The sequence below is a fragment of the Selaginella moellendorffii genome, unplaced genomic scaffold (assembly GCF_000143415.4).
Source record: "Selaginella moellendorffii unplaced genomic scaffold, v1.0 SELMOscaffold_57, whole genome shotgun sequence".
Lineage (NCBI taxonomy): Eukaryota > Viridiplantae > Streptophyta > Lycopodiopsida > Selaginellales > Selaginellaceae > Selaginella > Selaginella moellendorffii.
The window spans coordinates 21,767-41,970 of NW_003314318.1; the positions used below are offsets into that span (position 1 = coordinate 21,767).

The window sequence follows — 20,204 nt, forward strand, 5'->3', positions numbered from 1 at the left end:
TACTGTCCAGTGTAAGATGGAAGAGAGGAAAAAGAAGAGGATGAAAACTTCATAGAGTCAGGAACAGAACCCCGATGTGAGTTTAGGGAACTTTTCCTGATTCGGACTCGATGAACACCAGGGGAAGCCGTGGGAGATGGTGATGTGGGAGAGATGAGCTGTAAGTCCTTCCAACAAATCTGAGGCTGATGTAGTTGGAACCAAGGAAGACCGAGCACCACAGAGGAGGACTTGCTGTTGATGATGTTGAAGGCGATATCGGTGACGGTGGACTCGATGTGTACTCAAACGGGCAACGTTTCCCTAAGTCCAGAAGATGGAGACACAAAATGCCCGCCGATGCCTTCAACCCTCAGATCCCGTATGGTAGGAGAAAGAGGAACGTGATGTCGGGCAGCAAAGTCCGTGTCCATGAAGCAGGAAGTTGCACCCGAGTCCAGTAGCGCCAAAGCCTTGAGTCCTGATTGTCCGGTGAAAGAAAGGAGACATGGGACGCGGAAGTTGCGGGAATTGGTGGTGGCTTTGATGAAAGGTGGTGAGGAGCTTGATAAGGAAGAAAAGTGATTTTTATTTGGGGAGTCCAAACAGACAGCTCCTACTCTGTTTGGACAGGGTCGTTTCCCGACTGCAACAGAGGTGGACTTTGAGGCAGAGTGAACTCGAGCAATCGGGGAGGCTTCCTGGGACACACAGCTGCTTTGTGATTAGGATCAGCACAGTAGAGGCAAAGATTATGAGATATTCGACGTTGCCTCTCAGTAGGACTCAACTTCCCTCTAATGAGTCGGGGAGTACCAGAAATATCCATCGGGACCGGAGCAGTAGGTTCAGGACTATGCCCCGAAGACTCAAGTTGGGATTCCTGAGTCTGGGACAGAAAAACAGCGGCGCGGCGACTTTCCTGACGACGTTCAAAGAGACGATTGTCACATCGAACAGCTTTGTTGATGGCATCCGATAGGTCCTTGGGATCCTCCATGGTGAGCAACAAATCCTTGACACCGTTGTTGAGGCCGAAACGAAATTGGTCAATCAGGGCCCGCTCATCCCACTGAGTGTCCAAGGCAAGGAGTTGGAACTCTGCAGCGTAGATCGAGGCAGGACAAGACCCCTAAGAGAGACGTCTCATCTTTGTGGTAGCAGCCCGAACCCGATCCGTCTCGCCAAAACATGCTTCGAGCTTCTCTTTGAACAATTGAAGATCCATCAGCTCCGGAACCACGACCCCCTTCATGCTCTTCTCCAGAAGAGGAGAAAACCATGACAAAGCTGCACCCTCGAGCAACGTCCCAATCGCGCCGATTTGAGACTCGGGAGTGGGGTACCGCCGATGTTGAAGTGCAAAGATCAGCTCCATTTGGTTCAAAAATCCACGAAGCTCCGAATGCTTGCCTGAAAATTTCGCCGGGAAACTCACCTTCGGTTCAGGAACTTTGCTGGATCCTTGAGCCGAAAGTGAAGCAAGCTCCTGCTGCATGCGAAGAAGGGTCGCCTTCAGCTCGGTATTCTCAGACTGGATTTTTGCAAGGACTTCGGCAAAGAAATCAGGATGGCTTGGAGACTCCATTGGCAAGAAGAAAGAAAAGAAAGGGGGAAAAAGACAAAGGCAATCAAATAATCAAAATGAGCTAAAAGAAAAGCAAAAAACACAATCTGAATCAAACTGTCAAGACCCCCAACAAGATCAAGACTGGAAAATGCTAAAGATAAGAGAAAAAGCTAGTGAAAACAAAGAAGAGGTCTTAAACTGGTGTTGATTCAGATTGTGGAGAAATGGAACAAGGCTAACCTATATATACTATAGGTTGATGAAGCTCCACCACTCTTGGATCGAGGACGGCCTAAATACAGCTGAGGTCGAGGAGGTGCCACATCATCATCAGGAATGTGGCTCGAGACTCAGGAATCTGGAAGTGTCTCGAGACTCAGGAATCGGGAAGTGTCTCGAGAGTCAGGAATAGGGAAGTGTCTCGAGAGTCAGGAATGTGGTCTGCAGGTCAGGAATCCGGCGAGAGTCAGGAATGTGGCAAGAATTGGGGGATTCCTGACAATAAGGAGGCAAGATCCTTTATTCAGTAGTTTTTATTCAAAAATATAACTACAAGCCCTAACCCAAACTCTAAACCCTTTTGACATATAAAATTTTTTTAATGTTGATTCAAATGTAGTGTAGAAAATTGTATATATGGCACTAATTTAGAAAGGCACCATTGTATGCCCATACATAAAAAAAAGTTGTGTTTTAAAGTATAATTTTGTGAGTCATGTGTATTATAATAATTTAAACAAACATGTATTTGCTTTTTTTCATATATTTTGCAATGTTTTGCCAAACTGCCCACCTAAGGTACACTTCCCCTCATATTACCAAGTGACTCACACATTTTATGTAAGGATAATCAAAGTAAGCTTAAGGAAGAACCATCCCCACTACCAAACAAAAGCCACTTGACAGTCAAGGACAAGAGAAGAATTTTCAAAATCTTTAAGCTTTTGCATTTTAAAAGTTTCTTTGTTTTGAAGGTTAGCCCTTAAAAAAAAATTTCTACCCTTTTGAAAAAGGGTTAAAAAAATTATTTTCTTTACCCCACTATGCCCTAATGTCATTCCACACACAATATTTCATTTTCAAATAACATAATATATTCTATTACTGTTTACATAGTCTCAGATTTAGGAATCGGACAATTTCTTTTAAAGCTGACATATAGCATGTGAATACATACTATGGTAAAGCTTTACAGCAAGCATACACTTAGCTCAATATCGACATAAAAGACACAAAAGTCCTAAACAGGTAGTGCATGCGTCACAATGCATTTCGCTTTTGCATACGGGGCTAGGGTAAAAATAGATTTTATCCTTTCTCAACTTGGAGATACTAGTTATTTAAGAACACTTGAAAGATGTACGTTTCTGAGGACAACCAGGCAATTCCATGCCCGAGCGGGGGAGGAGCTACTGGACGTGGCTCCACCACTCCTTGTCCCAGTTCGGAGAGCTCACCGAGACGAAGCGAAGCTCGTGTTTGATCGCCGTTGCTTCGAATGCCCCCAGCAGCCCCTGAGGATCGAGATGGTGTCTCCTGGACTGCCGTAATCGCAGAGCTCTCTCAAAACTGGGATTAAGCATTGAGTAGTCGATAGCCACGAACTTCTATCAAATTAAGATCCAGGTGTGGATCATAGAGATGATCTAGCAGTGATTATCCATATATACGTACATTCATATACAGTCATATATAATTCTTTCCTCATGTGTGCGTGTGTCTGTGCACTTTCACTTTGAGGCTGAGGATGTTAAAATGGAGAAATATGAGGCAACACCTAGGGTATATGGATGTGAAACACAAAAGTCTCACTCCCTCCAGATACCTGATCACTTGGCTAATGAAATTTAATCTCCCTATGGATGCTAGAAACACCCTCCCAATGATCAATGATTGTGACTGTTTGTGACACATGCAAAGAATTTTCCTAGGGATCCCAAACCACACCTGTCCTCCCAAGCTAGTGTTAGGGCCATAAACACCCGTGTCCAGGCTCCTAGGCTGACTCGTTCCCGAAACTCACAGCTTCCAGCTGATTGTACTGGCATAACAGCGAGCCAGTAACTTGGTTTTGGAAATTTGGAAGCTGGAGCAAAGTGTTGAGAGTTAGAGATGCAAGGATGATTGGCTGAGTGCTCTCAAATTGAAATCCTAACCATGAGTAGCAAACTAGTGGCTATGGAATTAGGTATGCTCCTCTTTTGAACTTCAAGCTGATGGTGAGAGCTGAAAAGAATTTCACATCCTAGTCTTCAATGCTTCATTCATATCAGATATTCCTGCTGAAGCCTTTTCCTTTTCACTTGTCTTTTTCCCTTGATAGTTTGGCATCGGTGGTGGAGTTCATGAAAGCAGCCCGTGAAGCCTGACTGGATGGAAGTATGGATATAAGGATACAGCTAAATCGCAAGAGGAGTTGGAAGAGATTGACAGAAAGGAAAAGGAGCAGTCAGCATGGTACAGGTTGGCACTATTTGCTCCAATTGGGTTTGTTATGGGTGCTGTGGATTTCATGATTCGGGTCGCTGTGTGTAGCATCCTCCAGAGTATCGAGGTAAATCAGGCTCCATCCTGGATAATGAATTAGCGTTCGCTCGCTACAGGTTGACAGGAGGATCTTGCCTCCAAGTGGATGTAAGTCATTGAATAATGAATGATCAAGAAGTGTTTTTGTCACTCGCAAAATTTGATTTTGCAAGCATACCCTACCTATGCCACCATCCAAGAGGTGAGCCCATTTGCACCACCTTACGTCTCTTTGCAGGCCGAAATTGAGAACGGCTTCGAGCAGGCTTCTGTGGTTTTCTTTGCCCAGTAACAAGATACATCACCTGCACCACCTGTCCATTGTCTTGCGCTACATTGCGTCTGGAAAGGTGCTCCGAAAACAAAAGCTCATGTTTGTTCGTTTGGTAGATGCACATCAGTCGTGAGTCGCGAGTCTATTATAAGTAAAGTCAACTGTTTGGTTATCCCATGGACAATGCTGACCAGTGCCACGTAAAAGACTGCAGTTGATACTGTGATCAACAGAAACAAGGAAAAGCTTCTGGCGGAGCTATATACTGCCTTTAAAGTGCGCATTTTTTCATAATGTAAGTCGACTCTTTCTGATCAACTTCCAGTGCAGCTTTACTGGCGCCACGCTGAGCACTCTCTACGAGCTGCTGGGGGAGAAAATCTGGGAGGCACACAAATCCAGAAAGAGCAACAAAGGTCGTGTTGCGGAGCAGGACTTGGATCTCATTTCCGACTGCCCTGGACAACACAGGGCCTCACGATAGGCTTTGATATGAAATGCTCTACGAACAGCTCTCTTGTGTGTAAATATTCTAGAATACTTTACTATCTAATGGTTGTTATTTATTTAGATTAATTTTCTATTTATAAATTGTAAACATGTTTATAATTATAAACTTCCATTTGATTAATTGGATTAATATATACTACTACTAAGCAAATCAAGTGTTGTTGTGTATAACATATTATTATTCCATGAATTGACTTAAGCTATATAATTAAACAGCAAATCAAGTTTTAAAATTTACATACATATATTTTCTCAAATTAAATAAATTTATGTAGCCCTTTTCCTTGAAGGGGATTAAAATAGATTATTCTTTCAGAATATTTTTTTCTTTTCTAAAGGATGAATGAATATTCCAAATGTGATGAATTCCTCTATCCATTTTGTTAGTGTATATTTCTATATTCCATTTTTCTCTTACCATCTTTGGTATGGCAATGAATATAATTGTGTATATTTGTTATAATGCTTAAATTATCTATCATATGTAGATTTATTGTTTGTTTTGAGTTGCATACAAAAATATTATGCACACAATCACTTTTCAATTGCTATATTAGCAATCAAAATGTGATTATGTATATAATATTTTTGTCATGGGATATACCCTATATACATGGCATGACATCCTATGAAAAACTAATCTCAAACAACATGAGGTCACCACAAATTTAACAATCACTTTTTTGTCTTGTATCATTGAATGCAGATTTATAATCTCTTGATTGTGATAATCTCTTTACTCTTATTGCACACAACTGTGGCTCATGTCTTATAGTTTAGAAGCATAGTTTTATTGTAGCATTCCCTTGGTCCCCACATCATATGTTGCAAGAAAAGCATTTAAACCACAATAACACTCTTGAGGTGATACACCCTTTCCTAGCCTCCTAACTTATAAAAATGAGATATCAGTGCAATATACATTGGTGTAAGGTTTTGAATTTTCATTTTCTGGGAGATCACCCAACCCAATAATTCAAACCCAAATATCCCAAAAATTTTAACTAATTATAAAAAGATTGCCTTTACTCTCTATATTTGAATTCTTATAAATCTATTTTTTTCTTTGTTACTTACAATTAATCCACTCCAAGGAGGCAAGATCCTTTATTCAGTAGTTTGTCCTCCAACATCCAAAAAGGCATTCAAAATATAATTACAAGCCCTAACCCAAACTCTAAACCCTTCTGACATATTAAAAAATTTAACGTTGATTCAAATGTAGTGTAGAAAGTTGTATATATGGCACTAATTTAAAAACGCACCATTGAATGCCCATACATAAAAAAAAGTTGTGTTTTAAAGTATAATTTTGTGAGTCACACATGTGTATTATAATAATTTAAACACACATGTATTTGTTTTCTTCATATATTTTGCAATGTTTTGCCAAGCTGCCCACTTAAGGTACACTTCCCCTCATATTACCAAGTGACTCACATTTTATGTAAGGATAACTAAAGTAAGGTTAAGAACCATCCCTACTACCCAACAAAAGCCACTTGACAGTCAAGGACAAGAGAAGAACTTTCAAAATCCTTAAGCTTTTGCATTTTAAAAGTTTCTTTGTTTTGAAGGTTAGCCCTTAAAAACAAATTTCTACCCTTTTCAAAAATGGTAAAAAAATTTATTTTGTCATTCCTCACACAATATTTCACTTTCAAATAACATAATATATTCTATTAGTGTTTATATAGTCTCAGATTTAGGAATCTGACAATTTCTTTTACAGCTGACATATAGCATACGTACTACAGTATGCACAAAGCTTTACAGCAAGCATACACGTAGCTCAATATCGACATAAAAGACACAAAAGTCCTAAACAGGTAGTGCATGCGGCACAATGCCTTTTCGCTTTTGCATTAAAAATAGATTTTATCCTTTCTCAACTTGGAGATACTAGTTATTTAAGAACACTTGAAAGATGTACGTTTCTGAGGACAACCAGGCAATTCCATGCCCGAGCGGGGGAGGAGCTACTGGACGTGGCTCCACCACTCCTTGTCCCAGTTCGGAGAGCTCATCGAGACGAAGTGAAGCTCGTGTTTGATCGCCGTTGCTTCGAATGCCCCCAGCAGCCCCTGAGGATCGAGATGGTGTCTCCTGGACTGCCATAATCAGAGCTCTCTCAAAACTATCGCCTCCAGGACACAACACAATACTGACCGCAAAGTTTAGACAAGACAAAAACATCATAGTCCTCGCAGTGGTTCAGCTTCACCATCGCATTGAAGTTCTTGAGCGGGTTGGCGTCCTCTTCTTGTCCGTCAGACTCTGCTTCATGGCGATGGCAGCAGGGAGCTCTACATTGTTAATAGATGGGATTAAGCGTTGAGTAGTCGGTAGCCACGAACTTCTATCAATCTTTCCTCACGACATTCTAGGGAGGAAATAGAAACCTTATTATAACCTTATTATCACCTTTGCGATGTAGGCAAAGAAACATAGAGTCAATCATGCACAGACTCCACCAACACCAAAGATGAGTGCCACGCAGTGGAGCCCCGCACAGCACTGTACTCCCTTTGGAATATAGAACGGTGCACAGCTGTGGCCCTTGCCGGCACAACTCTTCAAGGTGAGAGCTGGATCCCCATGATCATCTTCTGCATCACACAGAATCTTAGTGACCAAAAGAGCCAATGAAACCTCACACTCACCAGTGTTAACAGGATGATCTTCAGCGAAGCCAGCTACCTCCTTGTTCTGCCGAGTTATGTCGTAAACCTCTTCTCCTGCAGCACAGGGAATGTCAGTGACCAAGAAACCGGAGCCACATCTCACACTCACCGATATTAGCAGGACGAGCAGATGCCATAAACATTGCCATGGTGCATGCTACAGCAAGAAAAAGAGTAAAGCGGAGAGCCATTGGCATGAGACTGGATACAACCAATTGAATGAGCTCCAGGAAACTTGGAAGCCTACGGTTTATATATTCTAGGGCTGATTATATTTAAAATGTGCTGCTGCATGCAACCAATTATATTGAGCTACGTGTATGCTTGCTGTAAAAATTGTACATAACCACGTGCTATATGTCAGCTTTAACAATGGCACAAAGGACGCCAGCGCTGCAACACTGAGACTATGTAAACAGTAATAAAATATATTATGTTAGTTGAAAATGATATATTGTTTGCGGAATGACATTGGGCATAAATTTGAGGTGGGGTAAAGAAAATATTTTTTTTTTACCATTTTTTAAAAGGGTAGAAATTTGTTTAAAGGGCTAACCTTCAAAACAAAAAATGCAAAAGCTAAAAGATTTTGAAAGTTCTTTTCTTGTCCTTGACCGTCAAGTGGCTCTTGTTGGGTAGTGGGGATGGTTCTTCCTTAAGCTTACCTTAGTTATCCTCACATAAAACATGTGAGTCACTTGGTAATATGAGGGGAAGTGTACCTTAGGTGGGCAACTTGGCAAAACATTGCAAAATATATGAAAAAAAAGTAAATGTATATGTGTTTAAATTATTGGAATATACATGTGTGACTCACAAAATTATACTTTAAAACACAACTTTTTTTATGTATAGGCATGTAATGGTGCCTTTCTAAGTTAGTGTCACATATACAATTTTCTACACTACATTTGACTCAATGTCAAATTTTTTAATATGTTAGAAGGGTTTACACTTTGGGTTTGATATTTAAAACAATTCTATCTATAAGAATTCAAATATAGATGGTAAGGGAAACTTTTTTTTAATAATTAAGAATTTTCATATATTTGGGTTTCAATAATATTGGGTTGGATGATTTTCTAGAAAATGAAAATTCAAAAACTTACACAAATGTACATTGCACTAATATCTCAATACTATAGGTTAGGAGGCTAGGAAGGGGTATATCCTCTCAAGAGTGTTATTGTGGTTTAAATGCTTTTCTTGCAACACATGATGTGAGGACTGAGGGAATGCTACAATCAAATTACGCTTCTAAATTATAAGAAATGAGCCATAGTTGCATGAAATAATAGTAAAGAGATAATCATAATCAGCAGATCACAAATTTACACGCAATGATACAAGACAAAAAAATGATTATTAATCTATAATGACCTCATGTTGTCTAAGATCAGTTTTGCATAGGATATCACACCATGTATATAGGGCATATCCCATGATAAAAATATTATACACATAATCACATTTTTATTGCTAATATAGCACTTGAAAAGTGATTGTGTACATAATATTTTTGTATGCAACTCAAAACAAAAAAAGAATTTGCATATGATAAATAATGTAAGCATTATAAAAAATATACACAATTATATTCATTGCGATACCAAAGAGGTGGTAAGAGAAAAATGGAATATAAAAATGTACACTAACAAAATGGGTAGGAAAATTCATCACATTTGGAATGCTTATTCATCCTTTAGAAAAGAAAAAAAAATTCTGAAAGAATAATCTATTTTATTGCCCTTCAAGGAAAACAGCTATATAAATCTATTTAATTTGAGAAAATATAAATATGTCAATTTTAAAACTTGATTTGCTGTTTAATTATATAGCTTTGTGAGTAAATGTGCATATCAATTAGCCCAAAAACCCTAGCTTATATACAGGAGCGAGTGGTCCAGATCGAAACCAATCTGACGGCTACCAAAATCCCACTACATTAATATTAGTATACGGCATCGTAACCGTACATTTGGCCCTCACATCATCCCCTCCTCTCGGGATAATGGAAGACCATTAGGGTTCTCTTGAAGATGGGCCGGGATCCGGAGGAACGTCAGGAGGAGACATCGGTGGATCTGTAGGTGGTATTAACTCCTCCTGATCCCTTTGTACGAAGGGTTTCAGCCACTGAACATGCACAATCTCTAGAGGATCGGCCTGTTGAACATCATGCCGAACCTCATAAACTTGTGGTCCAACTTGCCGCAACACCTGATACGGTCCTTTCCATTGCACAAGAAGCCCCTTAGATAAACCTCGTACCGTAAAATGGGGAAAACGGACTAACACCAAATCATCCACTTTGTACTCCGCAGGTGGACGATGATGGGAGTTGTAGCGCCATTGTTGTCCCACTTGTACGCGGCCTAAGTGTTCGGCAGACTCAGCTCCGACAAGTGGAAGAATGCTCGTCAAATACTGATCCCATGATTTAGCATCGGCAGCTCGTGGCAATCGCGAAGGTAAACCCAGCTCCGTTGGTAATATTGGATCATGACCATATAGGAGTTTATATGGTGAAGCACCAACAGAACTCTGCACCCCTGTAACATATGCATACCGAAGAGACGGCAAATAACCATCCCAATCCGAATGTTGAAAGTTCACATACTTCGCAATCATCCCTTTGAATGTCCGAACAAGCCGTTCCACCAGACCGTCTGATTATGGATGATAAGCACTCGTGAAAGTGTGGCATATCCCCAATCGAGACGTCAAAACATGAAATGCCTCAGCCATAAATGCGGGACCATTATCTGAAAGAATCCGCTCTGGACAAGAATGCTGGAACACCACTCGATTGAGGAGGAAGTATCCAACAGCAGCTGTAGAGGCGCTAGCAAGAGCACCAACTTCCACCCAACGAGTCAAGTAGTCAGAAGCAATAATAACATACTCATTGCCAGCAGTTGACCATGGAAAAAGTCTCATAAGATCAAACGCCACTAACTCAAACGGACAGGAAACTGCAATTGACTCCAACCGTCCTTCCGCAGCACGAGGGGGAGTATTACGAGCTTAGCACCAAACGCAGCTACGCACATACCAGATAATATCACGTCGCATCTCTGGCCAATAGAAAGACCTGCGCAGCTTCTCAGTGACAAGACGGTGTCCCATATGCCCACCTAGAACAGGAGAATTATGGTAGGCATGGAAAAACCGCGGAATAAACACCGAAGGCACCACCAGCCGTAAATGATCATCAGGATCCGTCCTCACAAAATAAAGAAGGCCATCTTCAAGGTGATATTGAGAATGTAAATGCCGGAAAGGCAAGTCATCAGCAAGTGATGCAGGATTCTCAAACCCATCTTGAAGCCTTTGAATCCACGGCTCAATCTTTTGAGCCTCACGAACCTCATCAAGAGAAGGTAGATCTTGCTCTGCGCCCTGTGGACACTGAACGTCAAGGACAGCAACCGCCGACGACACAGAATCCTCATCTAGAAAATCCACAGATGCTGGAACAATAGGTTCGTCAGAAACATGAGAAGTGAGTGGAGAAGGAAGAGGAGCTCGAGAAAGGGCATTAGCATCAGCCATAGAACTCCTTGGGCGATGAACAACATCGAAATCATATATCTGAAGCTTCAAAGCCCATCGAGCCGTACGACCAACCAGGTTCTTCCGCTTTTATAATGAAGTAACAACAGCATGGTCACCTTCAAGTAACATCCGAGAACCATGTAGATATGCATGAAGTTTCTCGAAACCCCAGACTGCTGCTAAACACTCCTTCTCCGTCGTGGAGTAGTTCATCTCTGCTGGTTGTAATGTACGGCTTATGTATGCAATGGGATGGCACTGACCAGGCACACTCGAGCTCTCTTGCATCAACACACCTCCAAGACCAATGTCAGAAGCATCCACGCGCAAAATAAAAGGTCAAGTGTAGTCAGGATATGCCAAAACCGGGGGAGTCGTCAATAGCTCTTTGAGATCCATGAACGCCCGCTCACAATCCGGAGACCAGATGAAAGATGACGTTGATGACTTCAGCAACGTTCGCAATGGTGTAGTGTGATCGGAAAGATGACCCACAAAACGACCGAGATACTGCACCTTACCCAAAAAACGCTGCACATCATTCACACACTTTGGGGTAGGGAACTTTAGAACAGCCACAAGTTTGTCAGGATCAACTTGCAAACCCTCACGAGAAATACGATACCCAAGATAAGTTGTGTCCTTGGACCCAAACACGCACTTTGATCGCTTCAGCTTTAAACCAATGTCGCGTATCCGATCCAACACTTTACAAACATCATGAACGTGCTCCTCCCACGTCCCCTCTGAGTGGATCAAGACATCATCAATGAAGTCAACAGTCACCTCCGGCATATCGCAAAGAACCTCGTCCATCATCCGCTGGAAAGTTGCTGGAGCATTGTTCAAACCAAACGGCATCACCAAAAACTCGTACAAACCAAATGGTGTACGAAAAGCAGTCTTAGGAATATCTTCTTCAGCCATCGGTACTTGCCAATACCCAGAAGCAAGATCTAGCTTGGTGAACCAACGACTTTGCCTCAGACGATCCAAGAGATCAGCAGTGTGAGGAAGAGGATACACATCTGGGATCGTCACTTCGTTTAACGGACGATAGTCGATGCAGAAACGAATACTCCCATCAGGCTTCGTCATAAGATGAGGTTCACATGCCTAAGGACTCCGCGACTTCCGAATAACACCCTTCTCCAGCATTTCCTTGACGTTTGCTCGTAAAATCTTGATCTCCTTAGGTGACCGACGACGAACAGGAACCTTGATTGGACGAGCATCCCCGGTTGGAATCGGATGACGTGTGGCAATCTTGGCTCCAGACGATAGGTCAAATTCAAAGAGATCAGAATACTCCTTCATGAGCCAGTCAATTGCTGCAATACAAAGATCGTCGGAGGGATCGGAAAAGGGAAAAGCAGAACAAGATGGAAACATAGAAGGAAAGAGTGGGGGAACAAAAATAATGGAAGCAGAGGTAGAAGTAGAGGGACGAAGAGGTATGGAAGTGAGAGGAATGGATGAAACATAAGGAAGTATGAGACAAGGGGGAGAAGCCTCAAAGTCACACTTGGCATGATTGCGTTGCAACTAATCCATACCAAGAATGAGGTCAAAAGCTTGACTCGGCACCACCCGCAACAACTGCAACTCAAGCTCAAGATTGCCCACATGCACAACCAGGTCCACCTCATCCCGTGCACATGCATGTGTACGGCCGTTGCCATAAAGAATGAAAACTGGTTCCACCACACGACGCAAGTGTATATGACAACGTGTGGCAACAAGTCAAGCAATAGAAGATAAACTCGAACCTGTATCAACCAACACGGAGAGAATAATAGGAGACCTTTTGTTACAAAAACGAGTTTGGAAAGTAAACACTGGATGAACTGGTGCCGAGTGAACCCCTTGATGATACTCCCGAAAGAAAGATGGAGGGGTCACTGATTTATTCGCGCAAGGTCCCTCCGTTACTCGCGTGACTCCTCATTTTCTGGATGCATCTCGGTGTCCAGACCTCAGCACCCATGGGACGTTGTTGATGTCAAGGTCTCCACCCAGGAAATGGAGGTCGCCAATCCGGAAAATGACGGCAACGCCGATAAGTATGACCAACTTCATCACATGCCTAGCAGCGAACATCACGGCCACGACCACGTCCTCGCACTTGTCCTTGGACTCGAGCAGCAGCAGCATCAACCTCCATTGGAACAGAACCATCACCCATAGGAAGTGGAGCAGAAGGACGTGCAGCGAGAAGTGGAAAAAGCGATGTCTCATAACGTTGTGCCAAGCGAAAAGCATCATCAAGGGTAGCAGGAGCAAGTGCGTGCACAAGTCCGACAAGATCTTGACGAAGTGCTGGCTACAACATTCCTAGCTTGATCTGCTCCGACATATTTGGCTCCGCACGAAGCAAAAGACTTCGGAAACGAACGCCAAATTGCATCACCGACTCAGATGGCCCTTGGCGAAGACGATGCAATTGTTGGAAAGCATCATCACAATCATCGGCATGTCCGAAGGCGCATTTGAAGACGTCCGGGAGAACACTCCAATCCTTACGAGTGGCTGCGCTCAAACCATTGTACCACTGCAACGCCGTCCCTTGGAGACATGTGGGGAACTCACGCAACCGTCGAGCATCATCCCAAGAATGATATGTGGCAATCACCGTGAAGTGATCGAACCAATGGTACACATCATCCCCAGGATTCCCGCGAAAGAACTCCGGCCGAACGCGAGGATTGGCACCAAGAGCAGGAGGAGTTGTACCACGTGCCGTGAACGCCGCCATCAACTGAGTTTGGTTGTTCAATTGCAAACGCATAGCATCAAGCAGTTGTACCAACTGCTGTTCTAGAGTCAAAGGAGGAGATTGCTGATCTGCCATGAAGATGAACGAAAAAGAAAGAGCAAAAGAAGAGAAATGACAAAAAGCTAGAAGGAAATGGTAAATCTAGACAACGCAAAAAGCTAGATCTAAACCAAAACCCTGAAAAGAAAGGAAATGGAAAAAGCTAGATCTAGACGATGCAAAAGCTAGATCTAAACCAAAATCCCAAATCCAAGCACTCCTCATGGACAATCAAAGGTGCCCCTCATCTCCACCAATGTGAGTAAATGTGCATATCAATTAGCCCAAAAACCCTAGCTTATATACAGGAGCGAGTGGTCCAGATTGAAACCAATCTGACGGCTACCAAAATTCCACTACGTTAATATTAGTATACAGCATCGTAACCGTACACTTGGCCCTCACAGCTTAAGTCAGTTCATGCAATAATAATATTAATAGCAACACTTGATTTGCTTAGTAAATCTTGTATTTATAAGATGTAAATATGTTTATAATTATAAACTTCCATTTGATTAATTTGATTAATAAATAGTAATAACACTACTAATCTAAATAAATAACAACCATTGGATAGTAAAGTATTTTAGAATATTTAAATATATTCTAGGTATATCCAGTAACACACAAATTTGCTTACCCAAACCACACTATTATAAAGTAATATTAAAAGTAGCATCTCGAATGGAGAAAAACTAGTTAGAGTCATGTTGGCAAAAAACAACTCAGAAAGGAATCTTTAGTAAGACATTGATTAAGATCAATCTTCTCTAAAGTCATGTTAAAACCCAGGGTTTAAATCAGCCACTGAAGAAATTTTAGAAAAGTAAAATTAAAGAATAAAAGGCAAATTAACATACAATTTGGACTGCTAATTTTTATTCAACCACTATAGAGAATATTATATACATATGGACGCGCGACCTCCTCTGCTTTCGCAGCACGCGCTTGTTTTTTCAGGAGATTTGTGTGTTCTTCCTGTAGCAAGAGGGAGAAGGAGAGGGAGAGGGGGAGAGGGGGAATGGATCCTTTCAATCCGTTCCAGGAAGAGGTGGGCGGAGGGGGGGCCATCCAGAGCACGTTTGCGGACATGGCGCTGCAGCACAAGCTCACCTTGCTCGTCGACAACTCGTCCCTCTGCTCCTGGACGTATGCAATCTTCTGGCAGCTCTCCAGCGCCGACGGCCAGATGTAAGCTCTCTCTCTCTCTCTCTCTCTCTCTCTCTCTCTCTCTCTCGTAGCATCACCTAGCATCATCTGCCATGGTTCTAAAAGGCGCTCACTTCACTTCAGGATTCTGGGCTGGGGCGACGGCTAATTCTCCACCAACGAGAACAGTACCCAGCGGAACGAGGCCAAGCAGTTCGATGCCGACCAAATTCTCAGGCGCAAGGTCCGCCTTGTGCGAGCTCCACGACCTGTGCCATCCCGAGGAGGATTATCGAGAGGTGGACCATGTCACCGACCAGGAGTGGTTCTATCTCCTCTCCATGTCGTGGAATTTCGCCTGCGGTGAAGGGTACGTAGAAACACGCTTCTTGTCTTGTTCCAAGGCTGATAAGCTCCAGGAGAACTCGCAGCATTCCAGGGCGGGCGTTCCAGTTTGGGCAGCACATATGGATTTGCGACACTGTCAAGCCCATTAACTTTCACTGTGCGCGACTGGAGCTTGCCAAGGTAACGTATGCTTTTTCCTTTGTTTTCATCGCCTGTGCTCCAAGATTGCGTGCTGACTTCGCTCCTCCCCTCTGTTCTTGTGCCCAGAGCGCAGGAATTCAGGTAACCAAAAGTTGAACTGGCCATGTCGTATAGATCTCTCACGTCCTCCACGCTGCAGACAATCGTCTGTGTTCCCACCCGAAACGGAGTTGTGGAGCTGGGATCCACCGAAATCGTAAGCTTTCGTGTTTTTCGCTTCTCTCTGTTGGAGATGATATATGTGGTGCCGAGTGCTCGCGGACACTCCAAGACATAAGGAGATACTTTGAGGAGGAGCAGCACCAGCAGCAATCACAGCAGCAACCGCAGCTACTGCAACTTCTTCCCCACCTTTGAAGTTTCTATTCATTGCTCTTGAACCCGCAGGATTCCTCTTTGCTATCTGGTCCTATATCCAGCACCAGGAAGTTTCCAGCTTGTGCCCCTGGGATTTCTTGCCTCTGAAAGAAAAGTCTCCTGGGTCATATGTTCTCTCAACATCTCTCAATCAAAACGCCTTATGCATTCCAATAGAGATCATATTTCCTCGAGGCCTTGACAACCCTCTCGACAAGCTCAACATCGCTAGCATTGTGTTTTCGGCATGATCTCATGGATGAAGAACAAGCACACGCTGCTTAGAACAGAGATTGTGCATGCTCCTCACCTCCACCCTAATGGGATTGGTTTGCATTTACGACAAAGCACCTTGAAACAGAAACGTATGACTGAACGCACGTCCTCGTCCAGAGCAAGCTCAAACTCTCTCCCTCTCGAGAAGAATCCTCTGCGCCTATAAGAAAAGTTAGCGTTAGGGTCAGTGTTCAGTTTATCTCTAAGCGTAAGAAGTATATACGCAGATCAAGGATGGCGTTTCTGCGAGCGCAGCGCGTTTTGTACATCCATCCCACAGGCGAAGCGGAACTAGACGAAGGAGTGCTGCGGCACAAGGGGAGGAGAGGTAGGCCAGTTCCCAGCGCTCTGCCCGATGTGGCCGGCCTTCGGGGATGGCTGCAGGAAGAACTGCCTTCTGTGGATTCGGTCCTCGTTCCCGGCGATGGATGGTACAATCCGGAGTACTTACCAGACGGCCCACTTCCTGTGAGCTTTGCGCTTCATGTGCGTGGATCCGAAGGTAAAGTAAATGGTCTTTTGCTCTTGGTCTCCGCTCATTCTTGGCGATGGTGATCAGGCAAGCGACGCAGGGACGAAAACACCGCTGTGACAGTCGCAAGGAGTCAGACGAAGAGGGTGAAGGATTACCAAGTATACGAGCCCATGCTCGTGGAGCCGGATATCCTACTGGGCGGCCGGTCGAGTACCATGCTTGTGGCTCTAAAGTGGCTAGCTTTGCTCGAGCGCGAGGCCGCCAAGGTAGACCTTACAAGCCTGAGAGAGCTCAGGCTTGCCAAGGTGAAGCCAAAGGAGAGCGCCTATTATCCCGGCGTCTTGGCCTTCTTACGAGCTGCTTCGTTTGGTCAGAAAGGCTTGAATTTCGGTGGGCACGGCTTGCAGGGCTTTATATGCGGCAAGCCAAGCGTTTTGTCGGAAGTGAAAACGAAGGTTTTCTATGCAACTGATAAGGATGAGACGGGTATGGTGGCCAATGCTACGCTGATAAAGCAGGAAGCAGACTATCTGAAAACGGGAATCGAGGGAACGGATGAGACGGCTCGTCTGGGGTGCCTGTTTTGCCGCATGGACAGGTTCTGGATTGTCAAGTACCTGCGAGAGACGGATAAGGTTCAGGTGACGCCGGGATTTCCTTTGCCTCTGCAGCTGGCCGACTTCAGTCCGGACTTTGTGCTGATGAAGCTTTCGTGGCTAAATGAGACCAGCTTGGAGAGCATCAGCCTGAAGGACGTTCTACCTCCTAAACCGATGCCTGGATTCTGTACGTTGGTCTCCTATACGGAGGAACTGCAGCGAATGTACGATCTACCGGTGCTGAGTGTTCGTTTCGTGGGATCAAGCACTGATATCCCGCTCTCAGATCTGACGCCGGTGGCTTATGGCAAGAAGTCTCTTGTGGTGCTCCGACGATCAGCGTTCAATGTCCTCAAGATCTGCTCGCCATCGAGTGCTGAGATGGAGCGACGCATCCATGCAGCATCCGACGGCCACTCCAACGTGCGGAGGCTTGTGAACTGGGGGATGGTGAGCATTGGGGAGAACAATGACGTGTTTGGCTTTCTGGAGCTCGAGGGCTATGGCCAGCCTTTGGGTCGGGAGCACATTGCCGACATGGAAGCGATGGATGATATGTGGAATCAGGCGTACCGGGGGCTCAAGCATCTCCATTCCAAGGGTGTTCTTCACCGGGACGTGAAGCCAGACAACCTGGTCGTGTTTCCGGGCAACGTGCTCAAGATAAACGACTACGATGTGTCGTGCTTCAAAGGCGAGAGCCGTGCTTACAGCGAGATGGTGGGAACTGTCGGGTACCAGTCTCCTTCTGATATGTTGCCGTATGCGGAGGAGGACGACGTGTTGTCTCTGGCGCTCTCTTTCTATGCTCTCAAGTTCGGAACGACAACGACTTCGAAAGCGGGCCGGCTCCATATCTTACTCCGAGAGCTGCAGCCGGATGTTTTCCCTGGAGCAATGATCCAGGCAGTGGAAGAAGCGGTGATGCAACTCAACTTGGAGCTACTCGAAGAAGATTAGTACTAAATTTATAAACTGAGCCTGTTGAATGGTTTGTAAATTAAGACCTACTATGTTCCTCAAGTGCCATTTGTAGCAACACCCAATAATCACATAGACGTGGATCCCAATATGTCAGAGTCTATCAGGTTGGAGTTGTTTTATTTTGTTTGTGGTGGGCATGATGTTTTTAGGAGCTGCATTTCGCAGTACATGTTCCATGCAGCACTTCTTCCTTCCCTCAGCTTGCACTTGGCAAGTCTACCACGCGGATGGAGGTCGACCCTCCAGCCAGTTTAGCAACACAAGAACAAGGTTGCGGTGGTGGTTGTGGTGGTCGTGCTCGTGTACATTGCCACATAGGAATCCATGTCAAGCTACAGTTGCACCTGGTGGTGAAGATGTAGAATTGTTTCCTGTTGAACAATTGGAAAACTAATGGATGTATCCAGATGTTCATGGATAACAGGAGTACTCCTCCACCAGCATGCTGTGTGGAGTTGATGGAGGATGAATAGTTGGTTTATATTCATTTTCTTTTGTGTTGTTAATGTTACTAAAGTGATGGTCTTCGTGGATTCAGGTTTAACAATCTCCTCCATTCACTGCTTTATTGTCAATGTTTGGCAACATCTTTATAGTGCCACTTATGCAAGTTTCTAGTCCATTTGAATTGGTCATGGGCCATTTTCATAAGGGGGTATCATTATATTGTCATTGTATCTGATTACTTTATTCAGTGGGTTGAAGTGTGTACACCCTGGTTTGAAATCCTGAGTGTATCCTTTCAACTCAAGATTGTGAAAAGTGCTCAACATTTCCTTTACATATGAATCTCTCTTTTAAAAGTAGGTTTTATTTATAATGATCTTTTATATAAAAGTTATTTAAATAGGTTTTAAAATAAATTTCTAAAACTATATTCTAAAAATGATTTATAAAGTTTGTATAAATCTATGAGGTAAGTTCACAAAATTGATTTACAAATTTTGGGTTTTTAATAATTATTTAAAATTAAGTTATTTTAATTACAAAAAGGTTTTATGTAATATATTTATAAAGAAGATTATGTTATAGTCTATATTATATCATCAGAATATATACTATGTAAAAAGTACAATAGTTGTTTTCAACTAGATAACTTTGTTTATAATTTCATTTTATTGGCTGTATAAAAAAAAAAAAATTCTGCTACTTGAAAAAGCCATTACAACAACTTAGTTAATTTATTTGCTAAAAGATTATTATATCCACTATAAAACTATAGTTTAATTCATTTAATTGCTATTGCTTGGTCTGAGAGCCTTTTTTGTTGTCAAGCCATTTATATAGCTCCCACTGTGTAATTTAAGAATCAAATATATAACTATGATTTAAATATAGTTAATGAGTTTATTATCAAGCTAATTTTATAACTTATTTATTAAGTTTAAAGTATATAGAATAGTTTTTTATAGTTAAAATATTGGTACTTGCCTTGATTCTAGAATCTAGAAAGTCCTTTATATATACATATTTGAGTATGCTTATTTAATTTAGCTTTATATCTATTTTTTAAATATTTTAATTAAAAAATATAGAATTTATTTATATTATTGTTTGTTACCCACACACTAAATTTGTTCAATTTAGCATTAATGGCCTGAAACTTAATTAAATTTTATAATATTAATTGCCCTAAAATGTTTCACCTAACAAATTTTTATGTTAGAGTTTATAACTTCTTGATTAGTATTTTTGGTTAACACCTTATTCTTTATGATTAAGTATAAACATTATACATTAATTTAAAGATAAAAAATTAATTTAATTAATTTAAAAATATTTTATGATTCATTATAGCTTGATAAACTCTATGAATTTTATGAAAATAACTTTTTTTGTATGAATAATTGAAATTAGAATTTATCTAAATCAAATAAATCTATACCTTCAATTGTGAAA

At 42.5% G+C, this 20,204-nt stretch overlaps 2 protein-coding genes across 3 annotated transcripts; one reads left to right on the plus strand and one right to left on the minus strand.

Moving 5' to 3' along the window:
- Window positions 1-7,193: 7,193 nt before the first annotated feature.
- On the minus strand, window positions 7,194-7,762 carry LOC9654360. Of its 2 annotated transcripts, none has more exons than XM_024688380.1 (3): window positions 7,653-7,762; window positions 7,523-7,597; window positions 7,194-7,465 (listed from the first exon to the last, which is right to left on the minus strand). In XM_024688380.1, the coding sequence occupies exons 1-3, from the start codon at window positions 7,738-7,740 to the stop codon at window positions 7,317-7,319; spliced, it is 312 nt and encodes a 103-aa protein (XP_024544148.1). In that variant the 5' UTR covers window positions 7,741-7,762; the 3' UTR covers window positions 7,194-7,316. The 2 variants fall into 2 exon arrangements, with proteins under 2 accessions (XP_024544148.1, XP_002983295.2); XM_002983249.2 differs by having other exon boundaries at window positions 7,194-7,468.
- A 6,932-nt stretch (window positions 7,763-14,694) lies between these two features.
- Window positions 14,695-16,147, plus strand: LOC9654631. Its single transcript, XM_024688225.1, has 6 exons — window positions 14,695-14,709; window positions 14,901-15,107; window positions 15,210-15,435; window positions 15,497-15,593; window positions 15,681-15,695; window positions 15,754-16,147. Exons 1-6 carry the CDS (start codon window positions 14,695-14,697, stop codon window positions 15,812-15,814), a joined length of 621 nt encoding a protein of 206 aa, XP_024543993.1. The 3' UTR covers window positions 15,815-16,147.
- Window positions 16,148-20,204: the final 4,057 nt, after the last annotated feature.